Here is a 15039-nt window from a genome sequence, read left to right as displayed (position 1 = left end):
TCTGATTACACGCACCTATTCTAGTTAATAAACAAAGTTCAATGAGTCTGGTGGGAAAATGTCATACAATCCACTAAGCAACAATAGCAATGATAATCAAGATCCATTTTCTGACCAAAATATCTTATCCATAGAAGAGCCAGCGGCTATTCATGCTACTGAACTGTTGATATCTACACAAGAACATTTACACGAACTGGGGCCATCTCACTTCAATGACGACCTAAAAGCTGACAGTAGTAAGAATTTCAAACATAGTGAGTTTGGCAGTAGTCTGCTGGAACGCGCCGAGGAGGAGGAAGAAGATGGATACGACGATGATGATGATGATGACGATTATGACAGGTTTGACCCAATACAGTTTAAACACTCTGGTAATGGAGGCGACGACAACGAGTTGGAGCGCAGTTCGACTGACTCATTTACTGATGAATTTGGTAATCATTATGCAATCGATTTCAACAACAAGGCTTATACACAGAAACTTACCTTTAAAGGCAACAGATTAGTTTATTTCACATCAGCGTTTGTCAGTTTATTTGTAAGTTTATTTGGATATGAGCAAGGTGTATGTAGCGGTATACTCGCTTTTGACACATTTAATGGGTTTTTCAATACACCAGGACCAGCAATGATTGGATTCGTTATTTCAATTTTGGAAATTGGTGCCATGGTTAGCTCTATTTTGGTTGCCAAGATATCTGATACTTTTGGCAGGAAAAGGACAATTTTGTTGGGTACGTTTGTGTTTATGATTGGTGGTGTTCTACAATCATTTTGCCCCAACATGTTTGTTTTCACTTTGGGCAGAGTGTTTAGTGGGATTGGTGTGGGGATCCTTTCTACAATTGTCCCATCTTATCAATGTGAGATTAGTCCTAGTGAAGAAAGAGGGAAACTAGTTTGTGGTGAATTTACTGGTAATATTACTGGTTATGCTCTTAGTGTTTGGGTGGATTATTTTTGTTATTTCATACAAAATATCGGTGATACTAGGCAGAAGCCACATTCATTCTTGGCTCATTTAAGTTGGAGATTACCGTTGTTTATTCAAGTGGTTATTGCATTTGTGTTGTTTATTGGTGGGTTTTTCATTGTTGAAAGTCCTCGTTGGTTATTGGACAATGATATGGATCAACAAGGTTTTAATGTCTTGAGTTTATTATACGACTCTCATCAATCATTGACTAAACCCAAGAGTGAATTTTTCATGATCAAAAACTCCATTTTACGCGAACGGAAATTGACTCCAAAGTCAGAACGTACTTGGAGACACTTATTAAAGCATTACAAGAAACGAGTGTTTGTTGCTTGCTCTTCGTTGATTTTTGCTCAATTGAACGGGATAAACATTATTTCATATTATGCACCACTGGTATTTCAAGAAGCTGGCTTTGACGATGCTGGTGCATTATTAATGACCGGTGTCAATGGTATCATATACTTACTATCAACCATTCCACCATGGTTTCTTGTCGATAGATGGGGTAGACGTCCAATATTGATTAGTAGTGGGTTAGCAATGGGTATTTGTTTGGTATTGGTTTCAGTGTTTATGCTACTTAATCGATCATACACAGCATCAGTCGTTGCCGTTCTTGTTATCATTTACAATGCATCGTTTGGATTTGGGTTTGGGCCCATCCCATTCTTGTTGTCGGGTGAATCATATCCACTTTCAGTACGATCAAAAGGTGTATCACTTGCCGTGGCATGCAACTGGTTGAGTAATTTCATTGTTGGTTTATTTGCCCCTATATTGCGTCATAATATTAAATGGGCCATGTATTTGTTCCCTGCTGGTTCCTGTTTTATTAGTATTGTATGCGTCATTTTGTTTTATCCGGAAACTAAAGGTATTGAATTGGAACAAATTGATGAGATTTTCGATGAATTTTATTCAATTAATCCATTCAAACGAGTGGTGGGTAGTTTTGATATGATTTTGAGAAAGAGGAGAAAGATTAGAGATAAGCAAAGTAGACGCTTACATGCAAAGTATAATAGATTGAGCGATGGACATCAGGGAAGTATCCACCGATCTAGAGGTTATCGTGGTGGTGGTGGTGGTGGTGAAGATGATGATGATACATTTGAGTTACAAGCTTTGAATGAAATGGATTATGAGAATCCAGATATATAGATGGTCAATGTTAAAGAAAAAAAAAAAAGAGATTAATCAGATTGAGCGGTTAGTTGAGGTGACTCTCTATGAGTTACTGTTAGTGTGTACTCTAAATTTAGAAAAAGTTCATGTCCAATTTGCCGTGAAAGTTAAAGAATGCAAAAACACCCGGATTTCCGTGACGTTTGTGTTTTTAAAGAATTTTATCTCTTTTTTGTGTGTGGATTCTACTGCATCGGAGTTTAATTCAAGAAAAGAATCTAGACTTTTCAACATTCCCGTGTTACGCTTTGTAGCTCCCTTCCGGTTCGAAAAGAACTTTGCTTCAGAAATGGTTTGAGTTTGAAGGAGTTTTTTGGTGAGAAAGATGCTCTTTTCCCGAAAGGAGTCAACATATGGTTATGAGAAATTAAAAAAAGAAGTCAAACTCATTCTGACACATCATACAGTCTAAAAAGATGTGCCACACATGACTATTCCGCGCTATTAATACTTGATTGTAGTTATGTACCGTCACAAGAACTTTATTGGGCTCCGTTACATCCAGTTGAAGCAATCGTTGCTTTTCTGCTATTGGCTTATCTCTCGTTGGTTGAATAAACTCACTGTTCGTTATCTCTCACTCAATTTCATCTAAAATTTTATAACCGAAGAACAATAAGAACAATAAAGGACCAAGAGAAAAAGAATTGAACAAACAAAAAAGCGCAATTGCAAAAATACTTACAAATTAACCCATTTCACATTTGTTTGCTATTTACAAATGGATAGATAAAATGAGTGGCTCAATGTATCTATCTATCTTTTGTTGAGATCATTGATTTCTTCTTATACACAAATAGCACCAAGATTGCTTAATACAGAGTTTTGTACTTGATCTGATTTTACTTTCCATACGGCATCAAAAAACAAAAGGAATGGGGATTCTTTTACACAGTTTTGGCTCTTTTGTGGGTACTCTTTTACTTCCACAAAACGATGACATCTCTCCACCGCTTTGCACTCTATAGATTGTTAAGACAATAGGTTAACGAATTGTCTCCATACTCTGTCTCTTATTATGCCACGTAATTGACACTTTCACTTGCATTTGATTAGACGATTAGTTTCCCAGAAAAACGATTAAGTTAAAAAAAAAATAAAATAAAATATAAAAAAAAAAATAAAAAATAAATAAAATATACAAAATGCCGTTATAAAAGTAACCAAAGATTCCCAACAAACTTTTTTATAATACACCCACTGACAACATATCTCAGTTACCATCTATTCTGTAAGGAGGGTTCTCAATTTGTTAAAGGTAACATCGCTTCTGCACCAGTTGTCAAGTGGAATCATTTACATTATTGTTTGTACCACACTTTTATCCCATCGGAACAGGTATTTTTTCAACATTCAGATATGCAAATATAACACGTCAGCTATCGCCAAAGATGTATATCGATATGGACCAAGAACCATTGTTTAATCAAGAGCGCACACAAGAGTTAGAGGATCAAAAGCACATACCAATCACATTTGCAACAACTAAACCTATCAAGATTCAGAGATTCAAAACCAACCTATCAAAGGTAAAAACAAGGAAACAACAACCTACATCAGTTCCCAATACAGTACAACCTTTGAGCCACCCTTTGGGTGATACCCCACATGACACATCTCCTGATGACGATGATGTTTGCTCAGACGAAGAGTATGATTCAATAGATGATGTTTCATATTCCTCATGCTCAACCTCATCAGACCAATTCAAGGAACCACAATTTTCACAAAGCTACTGGTTTAATTCGTCAAATCGCAACGATTCATACCTTGGTAACAGTGTAGCCAGCAGCAAGTCGGGACTTTCCTTATTTTCGTTAAACAATTCTACATTTCTACCCTCATCCTTGATAAGTACACCATCAACAACTACAACTTTGCTAACCACCACCACATCATCAGCTACTTCCAGCTCTAGCATAAGGGAGACTGATGTAAAGATGACTACACCATATTTAACACCATCATCAACCCCACTTTCAACTTTTGTCTCCTTTGAAACGACAAATGAGCAACCTGATGTAACTTCCACCCACAATCTTCGCAGAACAACATCAGCTAAATGTTTGAGTAAAGTGCTTGACAAATACCAACCAAAGAAATCACTATATTCCAATCTTACCATTTCATTGAGGGCGTTAAAGGATAGGCTTGTAACAAAAGCTGTGGGTGACGGTGATGTCAGAACACCACCAGTGATAAGCGAGGAAATATGTCAGATCCCAGTACTATCAGAGGAGCTTCCCTCACAAGAGTTGATTACTTTTTTTGAAGCAAAGCATGACCACGACACCACTCAAGAGCAATTCAAGTCGTCTTTCAAGAATAGAGACCACCGTATCAATTCTCAATTCCTTAGATTATATGCATACGATTACAATGCTCGCACAAACTCAAAAACACTTCCAAACTCTCTTTCTCAAGAGGAATTGATCAACATTATATTGGAAAACCCACATTTGAAACAATTCCACAGAAGACACAATATATATCACATTTCCAACTTGTCAAGAGAGAAGTTATGGAACTCAGTAGTACTCAAACCAAGACAGGATAACTCACCACAGCAAAGTGTCGATTACGAAGATTACATTTGTGTAGACGATGGCGCAGCTATTACTCATGCATCACTCACGAGAAAACATAGCAAATACTTGCCATGGGATTTAAAACCTAGTATCAAACCTGCAGGAGTATTGCCTGGTGGTAAGTGTGAGTTGAATGGTCTAGCTCCTAACCTGGGAGTTTCTAAAACTCAGTATACAGTGAAAGGTTGGTGTAATAGCAGATGGGTTGCTAAAACTTGGTAATAGCCGCAACGAGGAGCATCGTAGAGGGGCTTTCAGTTCGTTTTATAATCATTTAATTAGGGTATAATCTTATAGATATTATTGGATAGAAGGAGTGCATATTGATTTATATTTCTGCGACACTTGCTTGCATCGCGACATTACTAAAAAAAGCAGTCTCACACAGTCACATGACCTTTTCTTGGGCTTCTTGCTCACAATGGAATCTTCGCACCTTTCAAACAGAACAAAAATTAAATTTTCAGGAAATGCCCTTATCCACCTTAATCCAACCCCCCCCTTTACAGACATCTACAACACAACCATGGCTCCAAAAGGAAAGAAGGTGGCACCAGCCCCATTTGCTTCCAAATCAAGCAAATCTGCTGAATCTAAGAACCCATTACTCGAATCAACCCCAAAGAACTTTGGTATTGGACAATCTATCCAACCAAAGAGAAATTTGTCAAGATTTGTTAAATGGCCAGAATACGTTAGATTACAAAGACAAAAGAAGATCTTGTCTCTCAGATTGAAAGTCCCACCATCTATTGCTCAATTCAACCAAACTTTGGACAAGAACACTGCTGCTCAAGCTTTTAAATTGTTCAACAAGTACAGACCAGAAACCCCAGCTGAAAAGAAGGAGAGATTGACCAAAGAAGCTGCTGCTGTTGCTGGAGGTAAATCCGCTAAGGATGCTTCACCAAAGCCAGTTGTTGTCAAATACGGTTTGAACCACGTTGTCTCTCTTATTGAAAACAAGAAAGCTAAATTGGTTCTTATCGCCAATGATGTTGACCCAATTGAATTGGTTGTGTTTTTACCAGCTTTATGTAAAAAGATGGGTGTTCCATACGCTATCGTCAAGGGTAAAGCTAGATTGGGAACTTTGGTTCACAAAAAGACTTCATCAGTTGCTGCATTGACTGAAGTTGCTTCTGCTGATGAAGGTGAATTGTCAAAATTGATTTCAACTATTGATGCCAATTACTTGCAAAAATACGAAGAAAACAAGAAACACTGGGGTGGTGGTATCATGGGTTCTAAAGCTAATGACAAATTGGCCAAGAAGGCCAAGGCTGCTGCTGCTGCCGCTTAAAACCTATTGTTACAGGTGTATAGTGGGAGACAACACAAAAATCATTGTATAGTAAAATGTACTAAAATCTAATTGGTAAAGAAGAAAGGATGCCACGTTGTAAAGATGGCGTGGTACAGAGTCGTGTAAAACCATATTTTCTATTCGCTAAGTTAAGTACAGTACAATACAATCTAACTTGAAAATACTTGATCAAGAGGTAAATCATTGAAAAAATCAAACAGATTGATATCATCTAGGCCGCCATTCGTAACAAAACCGGGTGTCACGGGCGCATCAAATGAATTAAAGGCAGCTCCACCTTGCCAATTTGGTCCTGACGATATTCCATACCACCTTTGTGGTTGGCCCGAGTTCCCTATAGGCTGTTGTTGCTGGGGCCGCTGCTGCAGCAGTTGCAGTTGTGGTTGTTGCAGCTGCTGCAACAGATAATTCTGGAATGAACCCTGCTGCTGCGGTTGCTGTTGCAGATGTTGCTCCTGCAGTTGCAGTTGCAGTTGCAGTTGTTGCTGCGAGATGCCGTAGTTCAACTGCTGATTCAGTTGCTGTTGTTGATTCTGTGACAACATTTGCAACCAAATTCGATCAATATCTTCACTATTGAGATAATCCAACCCAAACTCCTTGGTGAATTCACCAATTGATGTATCACTAGTCGGAGTGGATAAATTACCGGTATCCTTTGATGTCGATGACATGGAAGATGTAGCATCATTATTATTTGCATATTGCGTATACGTAACATCTTTGCAAAATTCCTTACCCATTAATTCAACTTTACCCAATCTACGCAACGTACCTTCACACAAATTGACCAACTCTTTGATCTGGGCCGTGGAAAAGTCAGGGAACCTGACCTTCAGATTAGCTTTAACAAGATTATCATTGTAAAAATCCATCGAAGTGACTACTTTTAAAAAATAAGAATGACTCTTTGTCAATTTCCATGCGTAAAAATACCTCGAACTCAATTTGGACACAGCGGCAATTGAAACTTCAGCTGACCTGGTTAAACACGAGGAAAGTTTGCACAACTCCTTGTAGTATTCATAGTATGCATTATCAGACAAACACCTTGATTCATGGTCAGGCTGAGATTTTAATCTGTAGATGGTCAAGTTAACGCGGATAATCACGGCGATATTAAGTTGGTTCAATTTATGAATAATGTGTTGCAATTTGGGATTGATAAACATATCACAAATCACGGCACTGTTTCCCATCAATTCAAAATAATGAGGCATCAAGTCGATAGCAGCAATTTGAATAATCTTTTTCAAGTAAAAATACGTCAATTGCACATCTTTGTTTTCGTAATGAAGAAATATGTGATAAAAAGTCGACACAAGGAATGACTTCATTGAAATGTAATGCTTGGCAGGGAAATTTCTCGCAAACACATGGGTGTTGTATGTATTTGCCTGCAAGCACTCTTTTAATGAACCAAAACTTTGACCCAACCGTACTTCTAATTCACTAATCAAATTGGTCAACTCACTAAGTTTGGTTCTTCCAGTTAAGCTAAGAATTTTCTTTAGTAGTTCTCTAAGGACATTTGTCATTCCTGTATCCTTTGAAAAATACAAGTCAGTGATGTACTTGTCTAAATTCTTATCCTTCAAATTTGAATTCTCTTCAGTGGAAAATGGAGGTTTAGTGTCGTAGCTGTCGGGACTAATAAGCATTTGGCTACCATAGGAATACGCTTGATACAAATCTGACATGACTATGACTTGCCAAATCTTTCTCCCAAGATGATTCTTTCTCTTATCTGTTAACACATCGGGAAAATTATCAGGCTCGCGATTAAGTCCCAAAGAGTATGCCATTTGAACAACCAACGCTGATAAACCATTTGAGTCAGCCCCATCACCATCATCGCCATCTTCTGGAGCAAACATATAGTAAATTTTCATGTACAATCCCAATTGAATCAAAGGCAAACTTGCTCTTCTTAATATATCAAATTGGTAAAAGCAATAACGAGCAATTTCTATACTTTCGATACCAATAGGGTTTTGCATAAGATACTTGGTGTCTTGGGCTTTTGGATTAGGATCAGTTGTGTTTAATCTCTCTTCATTCTCCAGCGTTTTGTTTGAAAAGAGAGACAAGTATGATAATCTCATTGTAATCAACAACGTCCCCACCAATGCCAAGTCTAGTCTTTTCTCGATCTTCAAGTCCTTAAATGGAACGTCTTCGTAGGATCGAGGCCCGATTATTTTTTCCGTCCACTCGATAAACTCTTCTTCAATTAAAAATGGCATAAAAGGGTAACACCATTCAAAAAACCGATCAATCAACTTCCATACTACTTTCTTGCTTGGAAGAGTCCTTCTTATTCTATCAATCAATAGCAACTCACAACCAAGCTGATTGTCAAACAAAGTCAATTCCAATTGCAACGTCTCCTTATTAGGTTTCGATTTCAATTTCGATTTCAACATATTGTAAGGCACAACGTCACTATAACCATTGGTTTCCAACATTCGCTTACGGAATTGCATATCAGACTCATTGTTGTCACTAATGACAACTTGTGTGTTTTCCTTGGTTACCTCATTGCTCACAGGACACACAACAAAATTTTGCGAACTTTCCTTTTGTTTACTTATAAATTCCCAAAGCGTAAGCAATCCGTCATCACGCTTCATCATTGATGTCCAAGCAAAAGGTCCGTAGTTAACTCTCATAAAATCTTTGCAACATATTGATGAGTAATTGTCAAAAAAATTAATGGTCTCCATTTCGTTCAAGTAAGGATTAACTCCTAACAAATTTGTCCTTGAATCAGGGGGGATGTAATTGGGAGAAGTGGCTGTGGATGACACCAGTTGCCCCGTAATTGAACTACTAATTGGGGACTCATGTGGTGGCATGTGGTCCCTTATCGAAGGTAGCTGTATCGACGAAGGGGATCTCGTGTTTGATAAATTGTAAATAGTAGATAACAGAGGTTGAATCGTTGGCCGAGGCAATACTGGTGATGGAATTGAATATGGTGCTGTTTGAGCTAATTGGAGATGCTTATTAGCCGGTGGTGTTTGATAGTTTGGGGAGTTTTCATTGCTCAGACCATTGTGATGTAGATTTGATTCAATCGATTCTAATCTTTGTTTCAACATTTTGATCTCAAGCAACGAATTAGAAAGTTGGTCTGATGTTGTGTCTTTCAGTTTCTTGGAACCGGACTCTTCTTGACTTGTGTTGCCTCTCTTCCTACTACTTGAACCAGCAGTGCTAGTCGGAGACGAATTATTAACAAACAGCAATGGTTGTTTAGCACTTTGCTCATACGGCCGAATTTCTGTCTCTGATTTTTGTATTAAATCAATAAAACCTTCTTCGTCATAACAACATTGAATGTTGCCTCTAGCCTTTACACAGTTTGAACATGGTAATTGTCGATCACATTTAATTTTTCTCTTTTTACAATTTGTACAAACCAAACTCGGTCTTTTTCTCCGGCGTTGATGTTGATGTTGCATTGTTTGTTTTGCCTCTTCCTTTATTTCATTCGTTTGAGGTTGCGCAAATTCCGCTGATACTGCTGACATGGCTGTTTGATTCTAGGCTGGGTTATCCTTCAAATGAAATCCAAAGGGCAATCTATCTATATTCGAGGGGGCGAATGTGAAATCTGCGGAAGAAAGGGAAGAAAAAAAAAGACGAACAGATTTCGGGTGTAGCTTATATCATCAACTTGAAAATGAAACGAGAAAAAGTAAAGACAGATGAACGAACCAAAAAAAATAATATCGCTGAAAATTAATCCCGGTATTTCCGCTTTAAGTAAGAGCGAGAAAAAGTGCGCCGTGCGACCATTAGTAACCTAAAATCTCACTCTCCATACAGGAAACTTATTGAACTAAATAACTATTACATTACATTAATTACAAGTCAAGCTCTTACTCTACCTATTAAAAAGCTTATCTAAAGGCAAATCATCAAACATTTCGGAATAGTTGAACAAATTGGATCCAGAGACTTGTGGTTGTTGTAGCTGCCCAGTGGCGTCAGGCATATCAGTAGTGTATGCTTGACCTTGTACGTTTGAACTTACCGAGTTCGTCCGTATACCTGTATCCGGTTGAGGTACCTGTGGACTTGCATAACATGGATTGGAATATTGAATCTGAGGCGCACCAATATTGTTGTAGGAAACGTTGTCACGTCCAAAATCATCGATTCCTGTATTATTCAACAAACTAGGTTGTTCTTGCAATAGTGTATTGTACAGCAAAATCCCCGTGTTTTGATTACTTGTTTTCAGCGACAACATTTGTAGCCAAATTGAATCAATCTGCTCACTATTATCAAACCGTAAATCCTCAAACCCAGAGAAGTATAATCCAGTTGAGTCAACACTAGTAGGAGTGTCTAGGCTTTGTGATACGTGCTCTTGACTCCTTGTGTTTGTTTCTGCTGGAAATGGTGCTCGACTCTCGTAAGGAGACTGCTCTTTTGGATCATTTTGGTACTCTGCATCAGTTCTTTTAAATGCTGAATCAATACCAACTTCTTGACAATACTTGTCCACAATTTTCCCCAATTTCTCCAAACTGGCCTCCACGTAATCAACAACCTCAACCATCCTCTCTGCCGTAGGTTGTGCGAAGTCCAAACCATCAATGTTTATCTCTTTATAAAAAGCCGAGCTGGTCACTAACTTTAAATAGTAATTTTGGGTCCTCACAACTTCCCAAGCGAAAAAATACCTCTTACTAAGAATCGATATGCCAATTAAACATATACGACAGCTTTTCTCCATAAGAGTGATGAAACGATTCAAAGATGCTGTAAATTTCTTGTGTTCCGCCGTCAGTTGCGCGCCCTTCTTCATATCTGCACGTGCTTTATAAAGGGAAAAGTTGGAACGTACAATACCAATGATACATATATCACTTATTCTCGTCAATACTTGAATGATGATGGGGTTAATAAACAAGTCAGCACCTTCTCCAAATATCTCTTGACTCTTTGTTATCAATGCAAAGCCAGACACCAATACTTCACCCATGGCCAAGGTCAACATCTTTTTCAAGTAATAATAACTCAATGGATTATTGACTTTTTCGTAATAGTTGAACAAAAAGCAATAGTTCAACATCAAAAATGAGTAAACTTTCAATAAGCTCGACACTTTGGAAATTTTATTCGTGTGATATCGTGTATCCAGTTCCTCTAATGTGTACAAGTAGTCCTCCAACTTACCAAGTAGCTTCCTCATACCTACTTCAATTGTATTGAGGTGCGTTGCCAACTCCATTACCTTCACATTTCCCTGAACGTTCGAGTACAATGAAATGACGCGTTGTATAGGTCCACCAATCATTGTAGACATGAAAGCGAAAATGGAGGTTTGGTCAGTCTCCTTGTGTCTCAGGTTTGAGTTCTTCCACGTGAAGAAAGGCTTCTTTGTGTCATAGCTTTCCTTTTTTACCAGCACTGGTGATCCAAACAAAATAGCTGAATTATATTCAGACAGTATAACAAAATACCAAATCTTTCTGTACAAGTTTTTCACCTTGTCGTCTTTGAAATCCGGTGTTTTATCAGGTTCTCTGTTCAAACCCAACATGTATGACATGGACACCAAACAACTATTTTGAATCTGACCATATCCACCTTCCAAACCATCACCTTCTTCTGGAGCGTAAATTCTGTATAATCTCAAGAATACTCCACATTGCAACATGCCAATACTCACTCTTCCCATTCTTTCCAAATGACGGAAGCAAGCTTGGGCAATTTCGGCAGCGCCAATTTCTATTTGGTTCATTAAAAGAAATTTCTTTTCTGCTTCTTCAGGCGTAAGGTCAGTCTTGGCGAGAAGTCTCTCATTGTGGAAACCTCGATTGTGGAAAAGTGACAAATATGATAATCTTAGCATTATAAATAGGATTCCAATTTCAGCAAAATCAACTCTGTGTAGGATTTGAACTTCTGGCTTTGTTTCTTCATACGATTCTTTACCAACGATTTTCGCAATTGAGTTTCTAAAGTCATCTTCAATCACGTAGGGGAAGAAAGGATATAGTAGGTACATGAATCGATTAATGTGCAACCATATCACTCTTTTTGTTGGTATCACCGCTTGGATTTGTTCAATTAAAGTCATCTCATGGTCTCTTGGTCCACCCAAGACACTTAACTCTAACGCCAAGGTTGACATGTTTACTGGGATTGAAGTCAGAGACGTACTTTTAGACCTTTTTCTAATCAACTTGTCATCTTCCGAGTCTTTTGTCTTTGCCTCAAACCGAGACACAGAACTTTCGTCATAATTCAAAGTGCTTTTGATTCTCTCATCTACTGGCTCCATCAATCTTTTTATTGGATCATAAGTGATGCCAACATTGATCCCACTAAGCCTGTTTTTATCTTTTTGCTTTGCTGCAAACGCCTTGAGCGCTTTTAAAGAGGCACTATTTCTAACAGAATAGGACCACGACAACGGATACAAACTCCTTGTCTTGGAGCCATCATTGCTTGAATAAACTTGTGAATATAGTGGGATAACGTCATTGGGATCATTATAGGGATTGATACCTGCCAAGTATTGTTCACGCTTGCAAACTTGGTCAAGGCGTATCTCATTGGTCACTGATTCCTCTAAATCATAAACGTCATTTTGATCAGACAGCACATCAGTAAGAGGCACATAACCCGGTCGAGTCTCCTCATGTTTGGTGAAAATCACTCCTCGATAAGAGCTAATGGATCTATTGTAGACAATGTTGTCGTCCTTCTTGTGTTTTGGTGTAACCATGCCTAGTTTTTTCCGACTACTCACTGGCAACGTTATCATTGACTCATATTGCTTCAATTTCGATTGGAGTTCTTCAAGGTCGGACTTCTTCATTATTACACAAACATCGTTTGATGATACAGGCAGGCTTGCTTCGTTGCTTTTTGGCTCTTTTTCACGATATGCACTTTCTAATGGTGGCTCAGTCGTCTCAATCGAAACATCCAGAGCTGGCGTCTTGCGCCTTTTCGCAGCTCTTGCTTCACTCTTAGGTTTCTTCCCCTTACCTTCCTTCTTGGCTAATAGTCTTTGATCATATTCACAATGCTCAACAATGTTATTCTTAACGCACATCAGACATGGCTTTCCTTTATCACACTTGATTTTCTTCTTCCTGCAAGGGAAACACACTAAACTTGGCCTGTTTCTCTTTTTTGCGGTATGACTACCCCCTGGTGTTTTATGAGTCTCGTTTGATCCATCATCCGGAGATGTAGGAACAGCTGTTGACGGCTCACTGCCCAATGTGATTTCGGACATATCTTGATTCTAGCGTGGCGAAGTATGTAATGTGTATACAACGTCAAATTCAGTTGCGTTGCTTTTATCTCCGCCACACAAGATACTGAAATAGTAATATGCTTTTTCGGATTATTTTCTTAGGATGTTTCTGCTTAAAGGGAGCAAAAAAAAAAAGAAATGAAAAGAGTTGCAAATCTGGATTTTTTATATCCGGACAAGTTCGCACTTAATTTTTACTTTTATATCCGAGGATAAAAAGTCTAGAAGCGCAAGTAGTGAGAGCAATTTACGAATATGGTACCTCAAAAATGACTCGCGTGTCTAAAGAGTAGCCCGATGTGATAGAAAATCAACATACTCTTTCATTTGTGAAGTGGAAGTCGTTAATCATGAAAGAGTATCAATATACAGAGGTCTATTTCAATTTTTTCTATCACCAATGTGTGTGTCATCATCATCATTTTTCTAAACATAAGCACCACCGTTCTAGTTCCTGATAGTTCCATACGTATTATCATCATTCGCAAGTAACCGTTCACTAGCTGAAGACGAAGTATACTCACTCCCACTATCACAAATATCATCTTCACTTCCATTGTATATGAAAAACTGGATAAAGATCGTAAAGTCTAGAGCCAAAGTACCCAACGAACCCGCCAACCATGAACAGTTGACCCATAAATAGTTCCAGCTTGTATCGATTGATAGAATGGAAATAACGTAGGTTAAATTACCCAAACATGCGAACAAGAAAAACATAAACGATATCCCTTCGCATGATTTACGTTCGTAGTTTAATACGATTTGCGGTACTCTAGAGCCCAAGTATAACGCGGCACACAACCATCCAAAAGTTTGTGCCAATGGATCAAATACAAGATCTTCGGGACGATGACCATCACCTGGATGTTTGCGATGTGAATCTTTGACGTAGGAAATGTACCATCCGACTATGCCTGATATAATAACCAATGAAACCATCAACGTATTGAGTAATGCAGTTTGTAAATTTGATGTCCTAGTTCTCGATCGGGTACTTGCATCTTCATTTACAAAAAAATCCTGGTTGCCACTTGAGTATGCAGATTCCAACACGTCTTCATTTATGGGTGTGGCTGGCGACAAATGAGTGAAGTCGGGATTAAATTTCTCTTTACCATCTTCACCATTTCCATAGACTAAACATTGCCAAAGAAGAACAATATCAGCTAGAGTGTAGTACACCGCTAATATGATCATCGTTGGTAGTAGACCTTGCATAACAGCCCCTAAAACATTAAACACATCTCCGGCCAACCATAGAATGATAAATGTTAATGATAAGCCCTCCGATGATTTTCTCGTGAAATTTTCATAAATTTGTGGAGCAAAAACTATAATCCAGCATGCTAAGGATATTGAGCCCGTTATCCCGCTAACGGCTTGCTTATCCAATATTATCGGCGTTAATGGTGGAGTCATTAGTGGAAATGAAAGGAAAACTTCTTGGGAGATGTTTGGTATGATAAATCGGTGTTGCAATTTCAAATAAAACGAGAAGAAAAAAAGAAAAAAAAAAATTGGAGAAAATTAGGAAGCGCCGTACAAAGAATGTCATTCAATGGAATGAGTCAATTCAAAAAAGCGGCAAGACACAAAATTGGGAGAGACATTGGATCAAATTCGTGCCTCACGAGATAAAAGAGATGTCAGATTTAGTTAAAAT

General features: G+C 38.2%; 6 protein-coding genes across 6 annotated transcripts; 3 read left to right on the top strand and 3 right to left on the bottom strand. All coding sequences in view use genetic code 12, as the record gives it.

Moving 5' to 3' along the window:
- Positions 1-58: 58 nt before the first annotated feature.
- HGT5 (Hgt5p) lies at positions 59-2143 on the top strand (the record flags this gene model as incomplete). The annotated part of the gene is made up of 1 exon (XM_036808636.1): positions 59-2143. One exon carries the CDS (start codon positions 59-61, stop codon positions 2141-2143), a length of 2085 nt encoding a protein of 694 aa, XP_036665353.1.
- A 1415-nt stretch (positions 2144-3558) lies between these two features.
- On the top strand, positions 3559-4977 carry CPAR2_807290 (uncharacterized protein; the record flags this gene model as incomplete). The annotated part of the gene is made up of 1 exon (XM_036808635.1): positions 3559-4977. One exon carries the CDS (start codon positions 3559-3561, stop codon positions 4975-4977), a length of 1419 nt encoding a protein of 472 aa, XP_036665352.1.
- Positions 4978-5281: 304 nt separating this feature from the next.
- On the top strand, positions 5282-6058 carry RPL8B (60S ribosomal protein eL8; the record flags this gene model as incomplete). Its single annotated transcript, XM_036808633.1, has 1 exon — positions 5282-6058. One exon carries the CDS (start codon positions 5282-5284, stop codon positions 6056-6058), a length of 777 nt encoding a protein of 258 aa, XP_036665351.1.
- A 173-nt stretch (positions 6059-6231) lies between these two features.
- On the bottom strand, positions 6232-9618 carry MRR1 (Mrr1p; the record flags this gene model as incomplete). The annotated part of the gene is made up of 1 exon (XM_036808632.1): positions 6232-9618. One exon carries the CDS (start codon positions 9616-9618, stop codon positions 6232-6234), a length of 3387 nt encoding a protein of 1128 aa, XP_036665350.1.
- A 356-nt stretch (positions 9619-9974) lies between these two features.
- Positions 9975-13352, bottom strand: ZCF35 (Zcf35p; the record flags this gene model as incomplete). Its single annotated transcript, XM_036808631.1, has 1 exon — positions 9975-13352. One exon carries the CDS (start codon positions 13350-13352, stop codon positions 9975-9977), a length of 3378 nt encoding a protein of 1125 aa, XP_036665349.1.
- A 468-nt stretch (positions 13353-13820) lies between these two features.
- CPAR2_807250 (cationic amino acid transporter) lies at positions 13821-14795 on the bottom strand (the record flags this gene model as incomplete). Its single annotated transcript, XM_036808630.1, has 1 exon — positions 13821-14795. The coding sequence occupies one exon, from the start codon at positions 14793-14795 to the stop codon at positions 13821-13823; it is 975 nt and encodes a 324-aa protein (XP_036665348.1).
- Between the last annotated feature and the right edge of the window lie 244 nt (positions 14796-15039).

Source organism: Candida parapsilosis, contig 005807, assembly GCF_000182765.1.
Source record: "Candida parapsilosis strain CDC317 annotated contig 005807".
Taxonomy (NCBI): Eukaryota; Fungi; Ascomycota; class Pichiomycetes; order Serinales; family Debaryomycetaceae; genus Lodderomyces; species Lodderomyces parapsilosis.
Note: the sequence above shows the minus strand (reverse complement) of the source record. Positions and strands in the feature narration are given on the sequence as shown.